At 38.6% G+C, this 25,916-nt stretch overlaps 1 protein-coding gene across 9 annotated transcripts in view; it reads left to right on the top strand.

Annotated features, from left to right (window-relative positions):
* Positions 1-25,916, top strand: part of GRIK1 (glutamate ionotropic receptor kainate type subunit 1) — a 399,708-nt gene that overhangs the window by 219,224 nt on the left and 154,568 nt on the right. For 5 of the 9 annotated variants that reach the window (XM_057696841.1, XM_057696840.1, XM_057696839.1 and 2 more), the window contains exon 2: positions 24,002-24,169. The exons of 3 other annotated variants lie outside the window; for them this stretch is intronic. In XM_057696841.1, the coding sequence (XP_057552824.1) occupies positions 24,002-24,169 (168 nt within the window). Of the gene's footprint in view, positions 1-24,001; positions 24,170-25,916 lie in introns of those variants that run through there. One more of the 9 variants, XM_057696844.1, reaches the window with a different exon arrangement.

The following is a 25,916-nucleotide window of genomic DNA, read 5'->3' as shown; positions in this document are numbered from 1 at the left end:
TGGAAATAAAGATATGTCTAACAACAGAGTTAGATAAACTTTTGTTTTTTGAGATGGAACATTATACATCATTAAAATTGTACTTTACTAAATATTAAATAACAGAAAAACACAAAAATTATATATGAAATCTAGTATAAATCTATACATTGAAGAAAACACATCTAAATCTTGATACTGTTAACTTTCTGAGTGGTAGAACTTGAAACTAGTTTTTTCTCCTTTTTCCTATAGTTTCCAAACTTCCAATTATATACTTGAGCTGCTTTCCTTTTTTTTTCTTTTAAGCTCTTTATTGGAGTATAATTGCTTTACAATGTTGTGCCAGTTTCTGCAGTACCACAAAGTCAATCAGCTGTATTTATATATATATATCCCCTCCCTCTTAAGCCTCCCTCCCATTCTCCCTATCCCACCCCTCTAGGGCATCACCAGACATCAAGTTGATCTCCCTGTGCTCTGTAGCAGCTTCCCACCAGCTATCTATTTTATATGTGGTAGTATATATATGTCAGTGCTACTCTCTCATTTTGTCCCAGCTTCCCCTTGAGTTGCTTCCTTTTAAATTAGGAAAAATAAATATTTAAAGAAACTTCAAACTCTGAAATCTAAAAATAACTCTAACTTTTGAGTCAATAAGTACATAGTGTATTTTTTAAAAATCTATAAAATAACAAAAATGCAAAACACACATGTTAAAATGTATGGAATAAATGCCAAAGCTATATGGAGAAGTAAATATGCAAACTCAAATATTTTAATAAATAAAAAAAGGTGTAGACATATTTATAAATTTTTTTTAACAGCCAAAATGACAGTAAGTATAGTTTGTGTATAGAGATCCACGAAAGTCATACTGCTGCTATTTTTTTTTTTTTATTATTTTATTATTTTATTTTATTTTTTTGGGGGGTACACCAGGTTCAATCAACTGTTTTTATACACATATCCCCATATTCCCTCCCTTCCTTGACTCCCCCCCTCGATTCCCCCCCACCCTCCCTGCCCCAGTCCTCTAAGGCATCTTCCATCCTCGAGTTGGACTCCCTTTGTTATACAACAACTTCCCACTGACTATTTTACAGTTGGTAGTATATATATGTCTGTACTACTCTCCCGCTTCTTCTCAGTTTCCCCTTCACCCCCCGCCCCCTCCCATACCTCGAGTTCTCCAGTCCATTCTCTGTATCTGCTTCCCTGTTCTTGTCACTGAGTTCATCAGTACCATTTTTAGATTCCGTATATGTGAGTTAGCATACAATATTTGTCTTTCTCTTTCTGACTTACTTCACTCTGTATGACAGATTGTAGTTCTATCCACCTCATTACATATAGCTCCATCTCATCCCTTTTTATAGCTGAGTAATATTCCATTGTATATATATGCCACTTCTTCTGTATCCATTCATTTGTTGATGGGCATTTAGGTTGCTTCCATGTCCTGGCTATTGTAAAGAGTGCTGCAATAAACATTATGGTACAAGTTTCTTTTGGGATTATGGTTTTCTTTGGGTATATGCCCAGGAGTGGGATTACTGGATCATATGGTAGTTCTATTTGTAGTTTTTTAAGAAACCTCCAAATTGTTTTCCATAGTGGCTGTACCAACTTACAGTCCCACCAACAGTGCAGGAGAGTTCCCTTTTCTCCACACCCTCTCCAGCATTTGTGGTTTCCAGACTTAGTGATGATGGCCATTCTGATTGGTGTGAGGTGATACCTCATTGTGGCTTTGACTTGCATTTCTCTGATGATGAGTGATGTTGAGCATCTTTTCATGTGTTTGTTGGCCATCTGTATGTCTTCTTTGGAGAAATGTCTATTTAGGTCTTCTGCCCATTTGTGGATTGGGTTATTTGCTTTTTTGGTATGAAGCTTCATGAGCTGCTTGTATATTTTGGAGGTTAATCCTTTGTCCATTGTTTCATAGGCAATTATTTTTTCCCATTCTGAGGGTTGCCTTTTAGTCTTGTTTATGGTTTCTTTTGCTGTGCAAAAGCTTTTAAGTTTCATGAGGTCCCATTCGTTTATTCTTGATTTTATTTCCATGATTCTAGGAGGTGGGTCAAAAAGGATGTTGCTTTGATGTATGTCAAAGAGTGTTCTGCCTATGTTTTCCTCTAGGAGTTTGATAGTGTCTGGCCTTATATGTAGGTCTTTAATCCATTTGGAGTTTATTTTTGTGTATGGTGTTAGGAAGTGTTCTAATTTCATTCTTTTCCATGTTGCTGTCCAATTTTCCCAGCACCACTTATTGAAGAGGCTGTCTTTTTTCCATTGTATACTCGTGCCTCCTTTGTCAAAGATAAGGTGCCCATATGTGTTTGGGCTTACTTCTGAGTTCTCTATTCTATTCCATTGATCTTCCTTTCTATTTTTGTGCCAGTACCATACTGTCTTGATCACTATGGCCTTGTAGTATAGTTTGAAGTCAGGAAGCCTGATTCCACCAACTCCATTTTTCCTTCTCAAGATTGCTTTGGCTATTCGGGGTCTTTTGCGTTTCCATACAAATCGTAAGATTTCTTGCTCTAGTTCTGTGAAAAATGCCATTGGTAATCTGATCGGGATTGCATTAAATCTGTAAATTGCTTTGGGTAGTACAGTCATTTTCACGATGTTGATTCTTCCAATCCAGGAACATGGTATATCCCTCCATCTGTTTATGTCATCTTTGATTTCTTTCATCAATGTCTTAAAGTTTTCTGCATACAGATCTTTTGCCTCCTTAGGCAGGTTTATTCCTAGGTATTTTATTCTTTTGGTTGCAATGGTGAATGGGAGAGTTTCCTTAATTTCTCTTTCTGCTCTTCCGTTGTTAGTGTATAGGAATGCAAGAGATTTCTGTGCATTAATTTTGTATCCTGCTACTTTACTAAACTCATCAATGAGTGCTAGCAGTTTTCTGGTAGAGTCTTTAGGGTTTTCTATATATAGTATCATGTCATCTGCAAAGAGTGATAATTTTACTTCTTCTTTTCCAATTTGGATTCCTTTAATTTCTTTTTCTTCTCTGATTGCTGTGGCTAACACTTCCAAAACTATGTTGAATAACAGTGGTGAGAGTGGACACCCTTGTCTTGTTCCTGTTCTTAGAGGGAATTCTTCCAGTTTTTCTCCATTGAGAACAATGTTGGCTTTTGGTTTGTCATATATGGCTTTTATGATGTTGAGGTAATTTCCTTCTATGCCCATTTTCTGGAGAGCTTTTATCATAAATGGAATGTTGAACTTTGTCAAAAGCTTTTTCTGCATCTATTGAAATGATCATATGGTTTTTATCCTTCCATTTGTTGATATGATGTATCACGTTGATTGATTTGCGTATATTGAAGAATCCTTGCATCCCAGGGATAAACCCCACTTGATCGTGGTGTATGATTTTTTTAATGTGCTGTTGCAGTCTGTTAGCTAGTATTTTGTTGAGGATTTTTGCATCTATATTCATCAGTGATATTGGTCTGTAGTTTTCTTTTTTTGTGACTTCTTTGCCTGGTTTTGGTATCAGGGTGATGGTAGCCTCATAGAATGAGTTTGGGAGTGCTCCGCCTTCTGCAATATTTTGGAAGAGTTTGAGAAGGATAGGTGTTAACTCTTCTCGAAATGTTTGATAGAATTCGCCTGTGAATCCATCTGGTCCTGGGCTTTTGTGTGTTGGGAGATTTTTAATCACTGCCTCAATTTCTGTACTTGTGATTGGTCTGTTCATGGTTTCTATTTCTTCCTGGTTCAGTCTTGGAAGATTGTATTTTTCTAAGAATGTATCCATTTCTTCCAGGTTATCCAATTGATTGGCATATAGTTGCTTGTAGTAGTCTCTCATGATGTTTTGTATTTCTGAGGTGTCCGTTGTGACTTCTCCTTTTTCATTTCTAATTCTGTTGATTTGCATCTTCTCCCTTTTTTTCTTGATGAGTCTGGCTAATGGTTTATCAATTTTGTTAATCTTCTCAAAGAACCAGCTTTTAGTTTTATTTATTTTTCTTATGGTTTCTTTCCTTTCTTTTTCATTTATTTCTGCTCTGATCTTTACGATTTCTTTCCTTCTGCTCACTTTGGGGTTTCTTTGTTCTTCTTTCTCTAGTTGTTTGAGGTGTAAGGTTAGGTTGTTTATTCGATCATTTTCTTGTTTCTTAAGGTAGGACTGTATTGCTATAAACTTCCCTCTTAGAACTGCTTTTGCTGCGTCCCATAGGTTTTGGGTTGTTGTGTTTTCGTTGTCATTTGTTTCTAGATACTTTTTGATTTCCTCTTTGATTTCTGTAGTGATTCCTTGGTTGTTTAATAGTGAATTGTTTAGCCTCCATGTGTTTGTATTTTTTGCAGTTTTTTTCCTGTAATTGATATCTAGTCTCATGGCGTTGTGGTCTGAGAAGATGCTTGATATGATTTCAATTTTCTTGAATTTGCTGAGGTTTGATTTGTGACCCAAGATGTGATCTATCCTGGAAAATGTTCCGTGTGCACTTGAGAAGAAAGTGTAGTCTGTCATTTTTGGATGGAATGTCCTATAAATATCAATTAAGTCGAGATGGTCTAATGTGTCATTTAAAGCTTGTGTGTCTTTATTTATTTTCTGTTTGGATGATCTGTCCATTGATGTAAGTGGGGTGTTCAAGTCTCCCACTATAATTGTGTTACTGTCGATGTCCCCTTTTATAGCTGTTAGCATTTGCCTTATGTATTGAGGTGCTCCTATATTGGGGGCATAGATATTTACCATTGTGATATGTTCTTCTTGGATGGATCCCTTGATCATTATGTAGTGTCCTTCCTTGTCTCTTGTAATAGTCTTTACTTTCAAGTCTAATTTGTCTGATATGAGTATTGCTACTCCAGCTTTCTTTTGACTTCCATTTGCATGGAATATCTTTTTCCATCCCTTCACTTTCAGTCTATATGTATCCCTTGGTCTGAAGTGGGTTTCTTGTAGGCAGCATATAGAAGGGTCTTGTTTTTGTATCCATTCAGCCAGTCTGTGTCTTTTGGTTGGAGCATTTAATCCATTTACATTTAAAGTGATTATTGACATGTGTGTTCCAATTACCATTTTCTGAATTGTTTTGGGTTTGTATTTGTAGGTGTTTTCCTTTTCTTGTGTTTCCTACTTAGAGAAGTTCCTTTAGCACTTGTTGTAAGGCTGGTTTGGTGGTGCTGAATTCTCTTAACTTTTGCTTGTCTGCAAAGCTTTTGATTTCTCCCTCAAATCTGAATGAGATTCTTGCTGGGTAAAGTATTCTTGGCTGTAGGTTTCTCTCTTTCAGGACTTTCAGTATATCCTGCCATTCCCTTCTGGCCTGCAGAGTTTCTGTAGAAAGGTCAGCTGTTATCCTGATGGGTTTTCCCTTATATGTTGTTTGTTGCTTTTCTCTTGCTGCTTTTAATATTTTTTCTTTGTGTTGAATTGTCGTTAGTTTGATTAATATGTGTCTTGGTGTATTTCTCCTTGGGTTTATTCTGTATGGGACTCTCTGTGCTTCTTGGACTTGGTTCATTATTTCCTTTCCCATGTTAGGGAAGTTTTCCACTAGAACCTCTTCAAATATTTTCACAGACCCTTTCTTGTTTTCTTCTTCTTCTGGGATGCCTATAATTCGAATGTTGGTACGTTTAAGGTTATCACTGAGGTCTCTGAGGCTGTCTTCTAGTCTTTTTATTTTTTTATCTTTTTCCTGCTCTGTGGCGTTTATTTCTTCCATTCTATCTTCCAACTCACTTATTTGTTCTTCTGCCTCAGTCATTCTGCTGGTTAGAGCATCTAGAGTATTTTTAATTTCAGTTATTTTGTTATCCATTGCTGTTTGTTTTTCTGAGTTCTTATGAACTGTTTCTTGTACTTTCTCTAATTTGTTATCGAGATTTTGTATCATTTTTACTATCATTACTCTAAATTCTTTTTCAGGCATTTTTCCTATTTCCTCCTCATTTATTTGGTCTTGTGGGTTTTTTTCCTGCTCCTTTGCCTGCATGGTGTTTCTTTGTTTCCTCATGGTTGTCCAAGCTTTTGGGGTTGCTTGTCCTGGTGATAGAGGTGTTTATAGAAGACTGTCCAAGCCTCAGACTAATGTCCAATTATTGGATTAGACGAATATTCAGTCTAGGAAACACATACATGTATAAGACACACAATTATTGAATCCGTTAGGACATAAGGCTCTAGAAAGACCTGACAGAACCCCAGTGTGCTATCAGATATTCAGAGAGAAACCCAGCAGAAATTGACAACTGAAACAGACAAATCAGAGACAAAAGCAAAAGCAAACAAACAACAAATAACACCCTACACATACAAACATCAATCCAGGGAGATTTTGTAAGCTAGGATCAAATATAGAAATGAGCTGGAGTACCACCAGAGAGAATGGAGATTCTCAGAATGTAATTAGACAACTGTACTAAGAACTAAGATAAAGACAAAAGCCTAATATTAGTACCAAGGCAGTGCATCATCTGGAGAATAGAGCAAGGAGTCTGAGCAGACCGATAGTGTTGCTTATAAGTATGTTAATATAAAATACACTTAAAATGGCTGGAAGAAAGGGGAACAGAAGAGCGTAATGTGGTTGGAAATATGCAAAGAAAAAGAAAGGAATAGAAGTGTATAAAAGAAAGGGATGAAAGGAAAGTATGAAAGATATTTTGTCCGTACTACCAAAAACTTAGCTAGATATAGAAGGATTTTAAAAGGCAAAAAAAAAAAAAAAGAGTAAAAAATATCCTTATAAAATTATGTTGTAAAACTTGTAGATCCCTTAGGGCTAAGATCGTATTTAATAAATCAAAAAAAAAAAAAAAAAAAGAGAGAAAGGAAAAAAAAAAAAAAAAAAAAATCCAGAGCTGATCCCCGAATGGACCAGTTCAATAGGTATTGATACTACTATTTCTGTTTCCTTAGCGTCTCAGCTGTAAGTGTCCTTTTCCTTGCCTTGGGTTTTTTTTTTTTTTGCGTTATTCTGTGACCAGCAGAGGTTCCTTTATTGTTCGTCTGTAAGCCTCGGTGTGTGGGGAGGGAGAGGGTGCAATAGTGGCTCCTTCTCCTGGGAGGGAGTGAGCAGTGGCGCACTGTTGCTTCAGTCAGGCTTGGAGGTGCCTGTTGCAGAGGGAGCTGGTGGCTCAGGCGTACACAGAAAGTCTTAGAGTTGGGCCTCTCTCGGGGTTTTTTCTTTTTGATGCTGGTTTTTTTTTTGTTTTTTTTTTCTCTCGGCAGCCTCCCTGCTGCTGGCGTTGCAAGGAGTTTTAATCTAGCTCCGCCCGAGCACCTGCGGGTGCTTGTTATCCCTGAGCGCCTTATGTGGCCCCGCAGGGTGTCTCTCCGCTGCCTGTTGCAGAGGCGCAGAAAGAGAGAGAGAGGCTATGCGCACGGCTCCTCCCCCCCGCCCTGGAGCCTGCAGCCTCCAGCCGCCATCATGGCTGGGCAGCTCTCAGGGATCGGCACTCCTCTCCGCGGACCTCCTCCCTCCTGTCCTCTCGGTCCGTCACCCTACCAGCAACAATGTTTCTCCCCCTGAACCAGCTCTCCGGTTCCCACGCTCCCGCTCCTGGACCCTCCGTTCAGCCGCGGATCGATGTCTGGGTCCGGGAACGCTGAGCTGCGCTGCGGACCCTCCGTATGTTTCTCACTCCCTCCCGTCTGCCACAGCTCCGCCGCTTCACCCTCTTTGAGCCCTCGTAGATGCCTCCCTACCGGCTATGTCAGGTTCTCCGCAGCCCTTTCCGGTGTCCGAGGCCGTCTGCTGGTGTTCAGCTGGTTCTCTGTGGGAATGACTGTGTCCTTCCGTGCATTCCCAATGCATCTGTGGAGAGGGATGCACTCCACGTCTCTCTACTTCGCCGCCATCTTTTTTTCTCTGCTGCTATTTTTTAATTTCTCAAAAAGACAAACACATTGACTCCTTGGCATTTATTGTGGGGGAGGTGGTTACTGCTTCCTTACATTAGATATTTATTATGTTTTTGCCTGACAAAATAACATGAACATTAATATATTTGATATGCAACCTCATGTTTTAAAACATTTTAGCTCAAAAGAACACTCACATTTAATTCAAGGACAGTCAGTGAAATAAGCAAAACAGAAATGATGGATATTTGAAGATGATTAATTTATGAGAAAACAATTTATAAACAGAAAATTAAAATAATTTGATAACAGAGCAGAAAGGCAAGTTAGATATAGATACAACAATATAAAGTCAATTACATCATATTTTATTAATTATTCCTCAATAAAATTGGGAGAAAAATAAAATAAATAAAAACAAAAAAAGAAAACATTATAAAAGATCAAACTCAACTGTCAAAAACTCCTAAATCCTGAATATATTTAAGAAAAAATACTGTGTGACTTGTTTTTGAAAACTATAAAATGAAACTAATAAATACAAATATCTTGACATAAATGCCCATGTTCTTAGATAGAAAGATAGGGTTTTTTAATAATTCTGAAAAATAATTCATACAATTTATGATATTCTCAAAAGAATGAATAAATAGGCAAAAATTTTCAAGAAAAATATCCTAAAAAAAGAGTAATTTGGGAAGAAGTGGCATTTCCCTAGCAAGTGTTAAAGCTAGTGTTAACACAATATGATGCTATCACATATACAAGCAGAAAGGTTAACAAAACAGAATAGTCCAGAACCTAAATTATATAATAATTGGTGAATTCAAAGGTGGCATAACACAACAGTAAATATATATATATATTTATGTATTTATACATATATTTATATTAGCTTTTCACCTAATATCATACACCAGAATAAATTTTAAATGGATTAAATAACTAAATTATAAGAAAAAAAATTTTCATCCTAGCATAACTGTATATATGAATATTTATCAATTTGATGGATAGAGGAAAAATTTTTATTTACTTTTTAAGAACTTTTATTGAGATATAATTGACATATAATAAACTGCATATATTTAAGGTGTACAATTTGATATTTTTTTTCTTATTAGTAATGTATATATGGCAATGCCAATCTCCCAATTCATCCCACCCCCAACCCCCCTCCCCCACTTTCCCCACTTGGTGTGCATATGTTTAGAGGAGAAATTTTTAATTGTAAATATTCCAACAGGCTCACAAGGCTCTTCAGGTACTGTAACAAATGACTCACCCCCAAAAGAAGGGCTTTAACTAATCAAAGATATGTTCCTGCTGAAATGCCAGAGGGAGTCTGTTGCAGGTCCTGCTCCACACATCCTCCCTGTGGATCCCAGGCTGATGGAGCAATGGTATTGTCCCAGTTACCAGAACAGAGAAACAAAAGGGAGCCCTGGGGTTCCCTCACTGGCAGTTAAACGCTCAGTGCAGGAAGTGGTACACGTAACTTCTGCTCGCAAGTCATTGGACACAGACCCGCCCAATCCCAATTAGGTGCAATCCATTTATACATTTGGAAAGGAAAGAGCCAGAAATTTCCATAACTATCACAAATGTTTCATGTTTGAAGGAAAAAAATCAATATATTTGACATTATAAAAACTTAAAATTTCCCTCCGAGAAAATCTACACAGCATTAGGAGCTTAATAATAAACTGGGAAACGTGCAATAAAAATGTCGAATGCTTTGAATCCTTATGAGTAAGAGAGCAACCTACCTCAATAACAAAAACAATAATATTTCAAGATATAAAAAGACAAAGGACAGGAACGTGTAATTTAAAATCACGGACATACAGGTAGGTAGTAAATAAGTTTTAACCATTAAACTCATCCTTACTCAAAGGGATGCAAACTAAAACAATAATAAATTCTTTCTGTTACAAATTAGTGAAAAAAATCATACAGGTTTTCAGTGAGGTTGTCATTCTACACAGTAGATGCAGGTACAAATTGGTCAGCTTTCACTTCTGCGTGGTAATGTTGCATTATGTAACAAAAGCTTAAACAGTTTATAACATATGACCTAATAACTACATTTCAAGGCATTTTTCTTTCTCCCAGCAAAATCATGGAAAGCACCAAATGTCAATCATAGTAAGATTTATAATGGTGAAGAATTAGCAATAATTTACCAAAAAAATGAGGTTAATTAAGTAAACCACGTTATATCCAAACAATAAAATAGTAGACAACAATTAAAAATGAAGGTTGTTTTGGGGGAGAGATGCCTATAGTACAGTGTTATGTGAGAATGTCGAGAGATTATAGGATGGTATCATCTTAATTATTTTAAAAGATTTCAGATATGTATAGGAATAAAATAGAAGGAAATTCACCAAAATGTTAATAATTGTTTCACAGTGGTATGATTATATTTTGTTTTTTCCCCTTTCTTTCTACATTTTACCCAACTTATATATCTGTGTTTTTAAAATAAAACTATTGAGAAAAAAATAATGATGTTTGCACACACACCAGACAGTGGTGTCCACTGTGGGAGTTCACAGAATGTGGCATGTTTTAAAATAAATGTAAATGAGCAGCAAAGAGAATTTCCAGGTTTTAGTGCTTTTAAAATAAGTGGTGCATGTTTCTCCAAAAGTTTCTCTAAACAACATTCCAAACACTCCTCTGGGATGTGACATTTAACTGTGCTTTATTTTTGATCAACTTGTAGCTCTCCTGGATATGTGTGTTAGTCAAGTTTATCTCTTTCATCTGGGACCTAAATGTTTCACAAAGAGATTTTCTCAGAGAAATAACTTCTATAGAGCTTATTCGTTATTCATGTCAATGCAAACTGTTCATTTTACAGTGTTGGACCTTAGAATGTGACTGAGCCAATCTAGGAAGATATGCTCAACTGAAATACCTTCTAGACTCTGCCAGACTTGAACAATAACAAATACAGAATTTCAATTCGAGACTCTTTAATGGAAGAGGGTTGTAGAAAAATACATGTGTTTAAACTTGAGATTCTGTAAACTTTTCAGGTGTTCTACCTGACTACCGTTTCTTAGTATACCATTTTGCACAGTTTTTAAATCAGTGAATGAAAAGTTTCATTAAAAGGATTTTTTAACATTTCAAATAAATATGGAAAAGTATTAAAACCTAATAGAAAGAAAGATAAAAAGAAAATGTAGCAAAGACTTTGCACTTCCATGTATTCCCATTAAATATCAAGAACTTGCATCCTGCCTACAACATATCTGAGATGATTGACTAAAATATGCTTTTTTCATAGAAATACAGACCATCTTTATGCTCAGATTATTTTTGTAAACGGAAAAAGAAGGTTAAAGTTGATGATATTGTCGACTTAAAAAAATGTACAACGTGAGAGTTGCGACTTAAGTTTATTTGGAGCAAAATTAGGACTGCAGCCCGGGAGATAGCATCCCAGATAGCTCTGAGAAACTGTTCCGAAGTGGCAGGGGGGAAGATTAGTATATATGTATTCTTGGTAAAGGAGGAGTACATGCGATCAAATACATTTTTTTTTGTAGGGGGTTTCTGCTAGTCACGAGGAGCAGACATCACCATGTAGGGATTTAGTGCTTTTCTAGATATGAGGAAGTGCAAGGGTTGGGCTCATAAAATTAGCTCCTGAAAACATCTTTCTGAAGACCTGTTCCACCCATATTCCAAAGCACAGAGTGCCTCATTCCTGGTCTCCACCCTGAATTCCCTTCAGGGGATGTGGTAGGTCAGCAGCTGCAGCAGCACGTGTGATTTAATCATTGTAGTAGAGGTAGATGGCAAGTGCCCATGGCAAGTGCCAATTTATAGTTGACAATATAAATCTAATATTAGTTTTTCAAGAACCTGTGTCATAATAGGGTGTTTATATTTCTGATCAAGAATTTGTCTAACTTTTCATTAAAATGAGCACCAACACAACATTTAAGACTGCAAGCTATTTTATTTTAGTCAGTCCCAAGGAAAGCAGGTCCCTAGATCACATTTTTCAAAATTTCACTGCATGTCCCAGTTACAAAGAAAACTTTCCTATAACCAAATGAATCTGAGGGACACTGGATTAAACAGAGTCCAATTGCTTTCTTTACTGCAGGACTTCTAAGAGACTTTTATATGTTGTGCAGTGTGAATTTCCAAAAAGGGATGATACTCAGCAGTGCTTCCCAAACATATTTGACCACTGAACTCTCTTTGTGTGCAGCATCTCATGGGCGACTTCTGTGCACACTCGTTGGCAAATACTGCTCTGTCGAAGTGGTGAGCTTCCATTTGTTCTGGCTTCAGACATCAGTTCTCATCTTTAACAGCAATATTTCCTTCTTAGCAAGGAAAAATTTCAGCTTGAGAAACAGCAAAAATAGAGAGGGAAGAAAACTAGAAAAATATGGTGAAATGTATAACACAGCTTGCCTGGAACCACAGGTTGTGAACTGGGCATATTCCATTCATTTAATTAATAAGTAGATAAACACAATTTTAGCCCTTTCTTCATTTAAATGAGATGTTAAAAGCGAAAAATGTAACTGCTCTCGAGAGACATTAGAACGATCACAGACTTTCATAAGAATAAAAGTTTGGCATGAATCCTTTGGCAGTTTTCCTGGTTCTCGCCTGAAATCAGTAGCTGAATAGGAGATGAGCCATCCCTCCATGATGTGAAGGTGCTGGCAGCCTGATGAGAGTGAGCGCGTAGAGTGGATCAGAGCTCTGCAAGTGCTTGGGGACAATGGGCCATAATGGTTGAGAGGGACTGAGTAATCACTGCTAAAAAGGCAGTAATGGGGAAAGTCAGGCAGCCTCCGAGTGCCTCAAAAACCACCCCCCTGCCCTGCCTCCCTCATAAGCCTCTTGGTCTTGGCAGAGCTTACCACTTCATCAGACAAGATGTTAAAGCACAAACAAACTCAACTTAATTAAATGGTGGTTTGTTGGGGACAATGTACCATGTCCAAATCAATGCATTGATTCCTGGCAGAGAGGGCAAGAATCAGCAGACACCGTCCCTACCCCTAAGAAACAGATGCCCAGCTTACAATTTTATACCAAAACAAATTCCTCAAATATGTGCTAGGTTATATGTTATCAAAAGGGAGGCAAGAGTTCACCTCTGGTAGAAGAATCAGGAGAGACTCCACTCTGGAAAAGAGAGAGTGGGCTTCTTGTTTTGTTGATAGAATAATTGACTGCTGTACATAGTTGTTTTTTTGTTTTTTCGGTTTTTATTTTTTCTGTAATCTACCACCAATTGTTCACCCTATCCCAATAGACTGGAAGCTCTGCTGAGAACCAAGTGCTTTCATCTTTGCATCCCCACTGCGTTAACATGGTCTTAGACATGAATTGGTGGCCAATAAATTTTGATGAATTGAATTAAATTGAATATTGAATATCACTGGAATAAGAGTACCTTTAGATTTGGGTAATTTTTTTTCTTTTATATGCAACTGAAATTTATTATGAAAAATCACTGGCAGCATCTGCTAAACTGTTCATAACCCGTAACCTTTCCCTTAACTTGCTTTTCCCATCACTGGCTACCCTTTGAAGAAATTCCTCACCCCGTAAACATATTTTCTTCTTCCTCAGAGGCCATTCCCACTGAATTCATGCAGCTTTCTCTGAAACATCAAGGAGAGAGCTTGGGTATGATTATTGTCTCGGGGGAGAGGGGGAATACCAAACCCCATTCTCCCTTTTACAAAGGATACTGATGTCTGAAAACACTTGTAGCAGATGTGGGCCAACAGCCAGACCGTTGAGTCTGTCCTCGTCCTTACCCACAGCTCTGTCCTCACTCAGGATTTCTGGAAAGGTAAAAATCCAAGTACGCCTTGCCCTTTCACTCTCCATTAGGTAAAGAAACACCTGCCTCCCCTCCAAATTCGCCTACGATGAAATCTTCATAAGACCGTTTTGGTCTCCAAAAGTAAGCAAGTAGAGGTAAGCTGAGCGAGAAGAGAATATTTATCTAAGGGAATCTTAGAATTTAAATCTGTAGCCTTGAAATTAAAGGTGCAGTAAATATAGGTCTATTGTAAATTGCTTATGATGTAATAAACCAGAATTATAGATGTGGCAATAAAGAGAGGCAATATAATATTGTATATTTAAGGAGCAGCTATCAGCAAAGGAATAGATCAAATTGCCATCTTGTTTTCTGTTGATAGCTTCTGGAATGGCTATTATTCCACAGGAATGCAAAACAGGAGTCAACAATATGAAGCTTTTACTTCTTGATCGTCAGCTAATAGTTTTGCCCTTCCTTCCTGGGTGACCTCGCAATTTGTCACAACAGGCACACAGCAGCTAGTTAAGGCAATAAGCAGAGTGCCTGGAAACCCACTTGCCATGTTTATTGTAAGTTCAGGGAAAAATGTAATAAATAAAGAAACCCAGTGTGTTGTGTGGTACAGCTACTTAGTTTTATTTGCAAAATCAAGTTAGAAATCTAGAGACTGTTATTTGAAGTATTGAATAAAGTAACATTTTACAAAGAGGAAAATATTACAGTAATTAAAAGCAGCCACTATTGAAACTTTTTTAAGACAATTGGGATACTGTATTAGTTTCCTGTGGCTGCTGTGACAAATTAGCACAAACTGGTTGGCCTAAAACAACAGAAATTTATTCTCTCACAGTTCTGGAGGCCAATGTTCAAAATCAAGGTGTCAGCAGGGTCCCACTTCCTCCAAAGGCTCTAGGGAAGATTCAATTTCTTGCCTCCTCCGGCTTCTGGTGGCTCCAGGCATTCCCTGATTTGTGACGGAAGTCACACTTTTTCCTGTCTACACTTGTTCCTGGGTGATGTCAATCAGTCTTGTGACTTTAAATACCACCTAAACATCACTTTTGGAGATAATTGTGAATTTCTACCTCCAGTCCAGACCTCTCCCATAAAACCCAGATCCATACATGTGACTTCCTGGTTGACACCTCTGCTTGTAAAAGGTATCCTAAAATCACCATGCTCTAAATCAAGCACCTATGCTTTTCGTCATCGTGGTGAATGGCAATTTCAAACCCAAAACCCCATGACATTCTTGACTCTCTTCTTCTCACTTAGAGTTCATCAGCAAATCCTGCCAACTCCACCTTCAATTTTTATTTAGAACTCAACCACTTTTTTACCACACCCCAATACCAGTACCAAACCGTCATCTCTCACCTGGATTATGGCATTACCTCTTATTGCTAGCCTGTTATTGCACCTGATCCAGGAGCAGATCTCTCTGCTTTCGTTCTTGCCCCTCTCCTGCCTTCACTCCATTCTTAATACAGAAACCAAGGTGTGCTGGACAAATCCAATCCCCTGTGTTTCTCCTTTAATCTCACACTACTGCCACATTCACAACACTTCTGACATTTCTGGTTACCAAATGTTTGGAGCTTTTCCCACACCAAGCAAATGTTTCTCTGTGACACCAGCTGGATGTCCCACAATTTAGCTTAATTCTGAAACTATCTACCTGGAGGTAGTGTCAGATCTCACAGGGTAAGGGCTCAGTCCTATGAGACTGCCCTGCCACTTCAGATGCCAATCGCAAATCTTAGGTCCCCAGGCTACCCACAACTTCTGTTCCACTTGGCTATAAATCAGAGGTTCCCATGACCTCTTCCCCCATGGGTCTGATTATTTGTTAGAACGACTCACAGAACTCAGGGAAATAGTTATTTATGTTTACCAGTGTATTAAATATATGATAAAGGATACAGATGAACAGCCAGATGAAGAGATACATTGAGTGAGATTGGGGAAGGTCCTAGCACAAGAACTTCTGTCCCTATGGAGTTGGGGTGTGTCACCCTCTTGTTACATGAATGTGTTCATCAATCTGGAAGCTCTCTGAACCCCATCCTCTAGGCTTCACTACATAGGCATGATTGATGAACTCATTGGCCAGTGATGATTGACTTAACCTCTAACCCCTCTCCCCTCCATGGAGGTCAGGGGGTAGGACTGAAAGTTCCAACCCTCTAATCACTTGGCTGGTTCTCCTGGCAACCAACCCCATCCTTAGATATGGTCCAAAAGTCACCTCGTTAACATAACAAAAGACACATTTATTGCTCTCATTGCTTAGGAAATTCCAAAGGCTTTAGGAGCTCTGTGCCAGAAAACACGATGAAGACCAAAGAATACTGATTTCTTTTATTACAAATCACAGTATCACACAGGGTGATTCTCTTGAAACACATCATATCATTTCACTGTTCTTCTCAACACCCTCCAGTGACTTCCTATCTCAATCAGTGTAAAACCCAGAGTCCTATTATGGCCCTAAAGACCCTTGTGGTCTGCTCTAATACCCCATCACCATCATCGTCCTCAGCTCACCTTCTACTGCTCCAAAGCTGGCTCGTCCGGCTTCATCCTCACTATTCCTCAAAATTGACACCAGCCGGCTCCCGCTGTAAAACATTCTGCTCCCTCCATCAGGAATGTGCTCTCATTATCTTCAATGCAATTTCCTTACTTCCTTTCAGGTTTTTACTCAGGAGTTGCCCTCTCAGCGAGATCTGTTCTGGCCTCTCACCCTGAAGTGTCAATGGCCTTCTTTGTGTTCATGTTCAGTTCCCCTCTTAGAACGTAACCCCCAAAAGTCTATTTGGGTCACTGTTGTATCTCCTGAGCCTAGTACTGTGTCTGGCTCACCGTCGGGTAGGCATTTTATAAACAAATGAATAAATGAGGGAAGGAATCATTGAATGAATGAATGAGTTCTTCAACAGAGTTACAGACATGACCAAGCAATGATCAGCTGAAGTGAAAAACAAAACAAGCAAATAAATATATGTGGAGTGTAATTTTATTGCCTTTCTGCAATGGTTGTTATCTGAATATACTCACCATTACAAGGTAAGTAGAGTCAGAACAATATATTCCTTTCACAGGAACGAGATTGAGTGTCATTTTTTTTTGTGGGTTTTTCCCTCATCATTGAATGAGATGGATTCCCTGGGACAATGGAGTATTGTTTTTCTTAAATTCCTTTTGGGAAGAATGGTGTACATTTCATACTTCCCACTCATCCAGCACCTGCTCCAGATAGAGGGAGCTGGGGTGGAAATACCAGGCAACAGTAGGACTCTTTCTCTATAAAGTATGTGCCTATAACAAGGGTCTTAATTTCCACCACTTTGTAATTACACTGACTTAACTGGGATACCTCCCTGCTCCACAGAAAACTAGGGACTGCTTGGTTCTCTTTTGTCAAAGCTAAACACAGCTTTCTTCAAGAAAAGCACATATGTACTTAATAAATGTGTGTTGAACTGAATTAAACTATTGTAAGCCATGAAGTCAGAGAAAAAAGGTCTTTAGAGGAAAGCAGTGATTTGAAAGCAGGTTAGGAAGCAGGTTATTCAGTATCCTTGGAAACTAAAAAAATTAAAAGTAAGCTTAAAAAAATAAATGTTCAATCGATAGGACTTAGAGCAAGGCTAGGTCCTTCTAAAACATAAATTTCTGGACCCCATTCCTTGACATTATGATTCTGTGGGGTTATGTATGGGATGGGGTCTAGAAAATGTTTGGAAACTATTGCTTTGGGTTTACCTTAGGTATCCATGTAAAAGCACAGCATTTGGTCTTAGCCTTCTCTAAGTATAGCCTTTTGCCTGCAATGATTATGTTGTTGACCGAACAGTAATAGGGTTGGAAGTCTAAATGGAACTATGTGATGCAAACCACAGGCTCTGACTAGGGCCCCACCTCCCCACCGCTGTACCCCACTGAAAGCAACCTGCTACCTGTGCAGGATGTATCCATCTGTGGTTTCCAGCTGTGTCCCTGTAGTCACAAAACACTACTGTTTATGCCCTAGCTTGAACTCGGTGGTGCAGGAGTCTACTGGATAGAGAGAGAAATACACTCTCGTGGTAATGGAACTCTGCTACCTAAATTGTACTGCAATTTCAAGTGAGTTTTTCTCCACTTACCTTAAATCACTGTGCCATGAATTCAGAATCCTGTTGCAAGAGAATGGTACATACACAGATGTGATTTCTGTTAAACTGTCCATTTTCAATTTCAAAGCCCCTGGGGTAAAAAATGAAGATGATGTATATCTTAGTCAGTGAGGGCTGCTATGACACATACCATAGACTGGGTGGCTCAAACAGCAAACACTTGTTTCTCACAGTTCTGGCAGCTGGGAAGTCCAAGTCAAGACAATGGCAGATCTGGTGTCTGTTGAGGACAGGCTTCCTGGCTTGTAGATGGCTATCTTCTCTCCCATCCTCACATAATAGAGATCTCTCTCTCTCTCTCTTCCTCTTATAAAGACACTGATTGCATCAGGAGGGCTCCACTCCTATGATCTAATTACTTCCCAAAGTTCCTAGCTCCAAATATTGTCCCATTAGGGCTTCAACACGTGAATTGGGGGGACACAAACATTCAGTCCATAACAATCTGGCCTTGGTCCTTGCAAAATTCATCTCCTTCTCACATAAAAATACATGCATTTCATCCCAACAACCCCAAAGTTCTTAACTTGTTCCAGCCTTAAGTCTAAAGTCTAAAGCCAAAGTCTCACCTAAATCGCATCTAAATCAGATATGGCTGAGGCTCCAGGTATAATTCATCCAGAGGCAAAATTCTCTCCCAGCTTTGAACTTGTGAAACCAAACAAGTGATGTGTAAAAGGCAGTGTTGGGATGGGCATAAGATAGTGATGCCCATTCCAAAAGGGGGAAGTCAGAAAGAAGAAAGTGGTGAAGGGTCTCAAACAGGTCTGAAAGCCAGCATGGCGAACTCCAAGACAGCTGAAGGTTTGAAAATAATCCTCTTTGGCTCAGTGCTCTGCCATCTGGACCCCCTCGGGCAGCGAAATTACACCACAGCTCACTGAAGTGCTCAGGGGCTCACTATGGTGGCTGGGTCACTTCACAGTTTTACCCAATGTCACACCCCTACAGCTTCCCTGGGCAGCCCTGCTCCCACGTCTCCACGTTGCCCCATACAAAAAAAAAGAAAAGTTGTTTTTGAGTTTTAAAGCTATTCCAGAATGTGGGCACACATCTTGTTTTTTCACACCCTTTGTTGAGTGAGCATGTGTGGTGCCTTTTCTCAGGTGAGGGATGCGGAGTGGAAGGGACAGAGCCTTTGACATTAGCCTTATTTGTACCAGCGTCTATTCTTCCCAGCAGAGTACAATGGTAAAAACCAAGACAAGGACCCATGAGCCCTCGTAAACCAAGCCTAAATACACACATTTATTAAGAAAAAGTGTTTTCCAAAACTCAACCTAGTTTGTTGTGTTTAAGGTATATGATGCTACCCTTATCATTTTAAATGGCACAAGTATTCACATTGGAAGTCAAGAGCCTGACTCAAAACAAACAAAAAAACAAAAAAAGTCTCTTCCTCTCTCTGACCTTTTCCTTTGGGTTGCACAATCTGTTCTAAATTATCATTTGCCATGACCTCAGGCTGAAAATAGTGGGTGAGATGGGGAAGAGGCGGGAGGGTATATATTGATGATGACCTTTGACCTTTGTTCAATCTTCCTATTGGTGATAAGACAGAGGGTGGTCCCTAAGCGTATTAAGAAGGTTCCAATTCCAATTCCAACATGTATGTTGGGGGAGGGGGTGTTTCTCCACACCACCAAGCAAATCTCTGATGCCAACTGGGTGTCCTACAATTCAACTCAATTTTGACACCATCTAGCTGAAGTCGTGTCAGATTCCACAGGTTAAGGGTTCAGTCCAATGAGACTGCCCTTCACTTCAGATATACACATATTGTCACCTGTGCTCCTGACTGACCAGTTAAAAATTGGCGTTCCAGTGACCCCCCTCCTTGGGTTTGATTGATTTGCTACAACAGCTCGCAGAGCTCAGAGAAACATTTACTTACTAGATTACTGATTTATTAAAAAGCATATATCTCAGGGACAGCCAGATGGAGATGCATAGGGCAAGGTACAGGGAAAGAGTGTGGCGCTTCCATGTCCTCTCCCCAAATTTCCGCATGTTCACCAATCCGGATGCTCTCCAAACTGTGTTCTTTTGAGTTTTTATAGAGGCTTCATTACTTGGGTATTGATTATTTAACTCTTTAGCCATTGGCAATTGAACTCATCTCCAGCCCCACTCCTCTTCCCAGAACTCGGGGGAGGGGTGGGGCAGGGGGTGGGTCTGAAAATTTCAATCCTCTAGTCAGAGGGTTCTCCTGGCCATCAGTCCCCAACCTTAGCTGTTTTCCAAAAGCCACCTCATTAATATAACAAAAGACACCTTTATTACTCTCATCATTTAAGAAATTTCAAACGTTCTAGGAGTTTAGTGCCAGAAATGAGGTCAAAGACCAAATACATATTTCTTATTATAAATCACAATATCGCATATATCCTATCTATAAGGACTGGTTTATAATTTGTACTCAGTCTGATTCACTTAACAGAAGACAGAAAATATTTTTATATAATTCACATAAGAGAAATACAGAAAATAATTTATGTGAAAAGTACAAACAATACTTCTTAACTTTGGGTACGTATGAGGTGTGACTGTGCGTGATGAAAGTGAACATGGAAAAGCCAGGCACACGGATTTTGAGGTTTCTCACCCCCCTGCACTCCATCTGCCATGCTCCACTTCTCAGGAGTTACAGTTAAAAAAAAAAAAAGAAAAAGAAAAAGAAAGCCAGTTCTTCGTCTTCATTTGGTTCCTTATCTTCATTTGAGGAATTCCCAAATTCCTGATTTCTTCCCTCAAGCACTGACTTGGCTGCGACAATTTAGAAAAACTAAGATGGTCAGAGTGGGAGGGGCTACTTTACCTCTCTCTCTGAAGCCTAAGCTAGTTTCTTAGTTTTACTTTTTCTAACCCTTCCATACCTTAACTAACAGAAAGAGAGAGAAGCATTGATCTTAGGAGAAAAAGGGAAGGCAGGAGTGGAGAAGGGAGAGAAAAGAACAGAAAAGGAAGAGGAACAGAGGAAGGAACAAAGTAGGGATTCCTCCCCTGGAAACCATGGGACTTGGGTATCCAGAAGGTGACTATACAGAGAACCCCAAAGACTTGAAATGTCTCACTGACAGGCTCATACCTACAAATCTAAAATAATTAATAATAATAATAATAATAATACATGTGTCCTTAGGCAAGTGTCTCTCTACCCCTCCTATCAAAGGCACTGAAACTCACTTTTGTAAAATCTGTAGCTATGAGGAGGAGAGAGGAAGTTGGCTAATGCTGAAAGAGTCTGCTCCTGTGTGAGGTCTGGCACCTGTTAATAACTTTCTCCTGTTTTTATCATATTTCACTTTCTTGGTACTTCTCCAGTCCTCTACATATCTCACTTCACTACAGGTTTCGGTATTTGTCAGCAACCTTCTCTAAGGGAAAAAAAAAAAAGTGTGGTGGGGTGTTGAGCTAATGACCCCATTTATAATGCTTGCTTGGTGAGGAAATGAAAGAAAGTTGCCCCCAAAATGTCAAAACAAAGTTTAACCTACACACCCCCTAAGCATGTAACAAAAACACTTAATATTTTCTTAAACCCAGGTATATCAAGCTTTATGTAAAAGACAGCTTTATACCAAAGAAACAATTTTGAGGTGATCAAGCAATTCTACATGTGCCAATTCCCTTTTTTTTTTTTTAATCCTCATTACCCATGTGTAATAATACTTCTTTCTGGGACATGATTGTGTGTTGAGGGCACTTTCATTGCATTATTTCACTTCCTTTACAGAACAATCCTCCAAGGTAAGCAAGGCAGCATTATTACCTCACATTTAGAGATGAAGTACATCAGAAACAATCTGATGAACTAAATATATGTATATATTATATATATATATTTACATTTAAATTTATAATGAATGAAACATCTGAGTTTTTTAAAGACAAGACTTTGTGATTTTGAATAATCTGGGCAAAATGTGTGATCTTTCTGTTCACTTTTTCATTTATAAAAGCGGGAATACTAGCTCTTACCTGGATTGTCATATGGCTTAAATGAAATATTAATCGTGAAAGAACTATTTTGTAGTAACTTTCTTCCTGCTACTTAAAAATCGCTCTCAGAGAGGAAGGAGGTGGACCAAAGTTCAAAATTCAGAACTTGTGATTCCAATTCAGGTATTTGTTCCCTCCTACCAGCCTGCCTTATACAGGTTAATGGTGCTCACATCTGAGCCAATGGTTAACTTTCCCTCAAAACAGCTGCAGGCTGAACATCTTAAGATACTTTGGTCTTCAAAAGGACGATGACTCTGAGTATGACACAATCCATCTTCATGGAGTCTTCGCACCATGTTCTTGGCGAGACAGACAAGTAAACAAATAATTGCTATTAATTACTGTGGAAGTCCTAACATCAAACAGTTTCTGATCTTAAGTTGAGGCTATTCCAGTTATGGGTCAGCTAGATTGTGGCAGTAAACCCAGCACGTGTCTGTCTTCTGGTGGCCAAGTGTCTACTGCATGAGCTTACCACATCACTGTTGAGCATCGACTGACAGTTCTGAGAGAAACTGAAAGTCCCACCCCTCCCCCAGCACTTGCCGACCATTGTCTGGCACAAGAAAAAGACAAAGTCAAAGAGCAGAATTTTTCCTGAGGTTAATTTCAGAATAAATATCCAACATGATTCTGTAGGAAAAGGTTAACATGGTCAAATAGTATTCACCTCTGGTTTCTCAGAGAACAGAGAAATAACCTTCACATGCTTCTCATATCATCAGTCTATAAAAGACAGAGACATTTCCAAAAGAAGTCAAAATAGTTGAATACAAACATCTTAGCTTTTGAAAACTGACACTAGTTGCTTACTTAACAGATCAAGTTAGTTTAGAAAGAAATTGCCCCTCCACCAAATAATTTTAATTTAAATAATTACAGATGAGTATTTGTTTGCTATTCTTACAAATTAGGGTCAAAGTCATTTTTTTGAATGAAAGTCTACCATTTGGAGTTCTTAGAAAGAATATACATAAATCATACCTGTGCCTGAGATGTTTGTGATTTTCTGTCTTAGATTTCTGTTTTGTTTTTGTCTGTGTTTTTTGAGTGGGGAGAAAACTTGAAGCACTTGCAAACCAATCTAACATACACAAGTTTGCTAAACACCTACAACTGACCTTAGGCAAGGAATCTTTCAAATGGTGAGAGTAGATGAATAGTAATCTACTAGTTATAAGTATTCAGCATGCTATGGGCAACAATTAATATGTTTTTTCAAAGAAAATGAGGATTATTGGTCAATCAAGGAGTGAGGCCAGCTAAGAGCCTCTACTGTATGTTCTGTGTTTGCTGATAATCCCAGGACAGCTCTTAAAGAACATTAAGAATGTGCAGTTGATGATACTTAAATTACCTCTAGCGACATCAAAGTCAGAGCTGAATTCTCTGACGCGGCTTTAAGTGTTGATATTTTCTATTGTTGCTTATGATGAGATCCTCATGTTTAAGATATTGGAGCCTTAGTGTATGTGTTTGTTGAGTGGAGGACTTTATTTCTCCAGAGATAGGAAGCAGGTTTGCTTTTGGGCAGGACCAGTTTCTCAAAGCAAAACAAAACACACAAAAGAACATAATTTTTTAAATCTGCCCATGTACTTTGGAAAGTACTAGCATATGACCCCAGAATTCTGAGCCACAAAGAAGAGAGATTTTCATTCTGAAAAAAAATGCACATATGACTCATTTTGACCCTACTCAACCCTACATGATGCTTCTGGAGTCTAGAATGTCTGCTTCTGAATAGAAGGAAGACCATCCTTCTAAAGAAGAATGGTCTTACCAGGGTATAACTCAAATTGTGCTTACGTAAACCACATTGTGATCCATGTCCAAACTGTGGAAATTCATCCTCCACCACATCATCAGTCACACTTCATATGGTACTAAATATTTGGAGTACTTTCGCCATTGGATAGGTATTACACAGTCCAGTAGTGGATCTGAAATCTTAAGCCGGCATAGGAAGTTTTATCTGCATCTGACACACGCTGATACACAACTTTTAACATTGGGTTTGGGATCTGTTTTGACCATTCCTACTTTTATTCTTTTGGGCCTTTTGTTTGTATCATTTGTATTTTTTCTTTTTAAAAACTGCATATGAATAATGTAACTAACGCTTCTCATGCATCTCTTTGGCTTCTGCAGGAGGGATTTTTGAAACTGTGGAAAATGAACCCGTTAATGTTGAAGAATTAGCGTTCAAGTTCGCAGTCACCAGCATTAACAGAAATCGAACCCTGATGCCTAACACCACATTAACCTATGACATCCAGAGAATTAACCTTTTTGATAGTTTTGAAGCCTCACGGAGAGGTAACTATTTTCACACTTTTTAAAAGCTTCTTTGGGTGATATGTCTGCTCTACAAGTCACCTTCTTTTTGCTACCTGCCCTTTTTCAAAGTGGACATCTCAGTGCAAATGGGTTGCAGGAAATCTCGGTCCAGGATGTCACTGTCCAGTGCAATCTGAACCATCCTAATGGATGTTGCCTAGCTCTGTTTTCTGGGCCTTTCTGATTAGCTTACCCTTCAGTGCCCTCTACTCTATGATTAACTGGTTCAGCTGTGAATGGAAAATGTCAAGCTTGATCTGTTTTTCCTTCCTGAGGCTGAGATACCACCATGAAATTGTACAGTGCAGTCAAATAAAACTTTGTGGAAGGTCATACTCACCGAGCATGTGGAAATGCCCACAACATCCAGAATTCACGACCTGAATTTTAACAGGTTGTGAGCTACTGGGTTTACCTAGCATCCTCTCAAATTGTTTTTTAACCCATTTCCCCAAGATCACAGAACTGTGAAGATTGTAAATATTGAATCATTATGTTGTACACCTGAAGTGTTATAATGTTATATGCTGATTATACCTCAATTTTTAAAAAGAAAAAAATAAGAAATGTACAATCAATTGTACAATTGATCAAGCAAGCAAGGGACTTGGCATCAAACAAAATTAAACCTGGGAGAACAATCTCCGTATTTGATCCTCTTTTGTGTCTGAACAGGAGAAAAGCTCCTAAAAAGTGATCTAATTTATATGTAGGCTGCAAGGTTTGTTTCATGGAAAGAGTCATTGGAATAGTGGAGCTTGTTTACACATCCTCCAGACACTTCCAAGACGACTCTTTGAAGCCAAGTTTGACATACTGGAAGCTTGTTGTCTAACTAGGAAGTCGTTGCAACTCCATACAGGTGTTTGCTTGGGTGCATCACCCCAGAACAGAGGGGCTCTTTCTCTCCTAGAGGAAAGCTTTGCCCATCAAAAACACACAAGTTAATAGAATACAATGAATACCACATTCATGCTGGTTTCTAAGTAACTAAATACTGGTTGTTTCCAAATAGAATTAACCCAGTTAGGATTGCAGGATGTGTTCACTTAGTAGACTCTTCTGCAAGATTCTTAGTGTCCTTTACAAATAAAAGGTAAAACTTCTTCTCCTGAGAACACAGATGAAACTTGAACAGTATAATGATTGTTTTTTAAATCTACAGCATGATCTTAGTATGAGAATATTTTCTTTCTACAGATTGATGGAGTTGCAGGTACTATACAGGTCAGAGTTGTCTATGAACAAATAATAAAACTTTATGTTTATACAGCACTTTAAAGTTCATCTTCACATAAACTATCTCTATAAGTTAGATCTCTCTCTCCCTCCATCTGTAACTCCCTTTCTCTGTCTCTCTGTCTCTTTCTATCTCTATCTCTCTCTCTGCCTGTCTCTCTCTCTCTCTCTCACACACACACACTCACACAAAACATACTCCAGAAAGTCAACCACATTTAACAATAATACTTCAACCCACATAAAATCCAAAGCGTTTTTGTGACCTGAAGTACCTGCCATACTTGTCAATTAAACACCCCCAAAGCTTCTTAAAACTAATAATTTGCTGGCAAACAGAATTCAAAAGAATTGATTTTCTGTCAAGTAATATTAGCATCCCAGAGCTAAATATTAGCAGGAATCTCAATCCCTTGCCCATGCTAGACAAAACAACAGTTCATTTACTCTCATGCCCTCACTTTTTCTTGCTAACCAATGAAAGCAC

The sequence above is a fragment of the Hippopotamus amphibius genome, chromosome 10, assembly GCF_030028045.1.
Source record: "Hippopotamus amphibius kiboko isolate mHipAmp2 chromosome 10, mHipAmp2.hap2, whole genome shotgun sequence".
Taxonomy (NCBI): domain Eukaryota; kingdom Metazoa; phylum Chordata; class Mammalia; order Artiodactyla; family Hippopotamidae; genus Hippopotamus; species Hippopotamus amphibius.
Note: the sequence above shows the minus strand (reverse complement) of the source record. Positions and strands in the feature narration are given on the sequence as shown.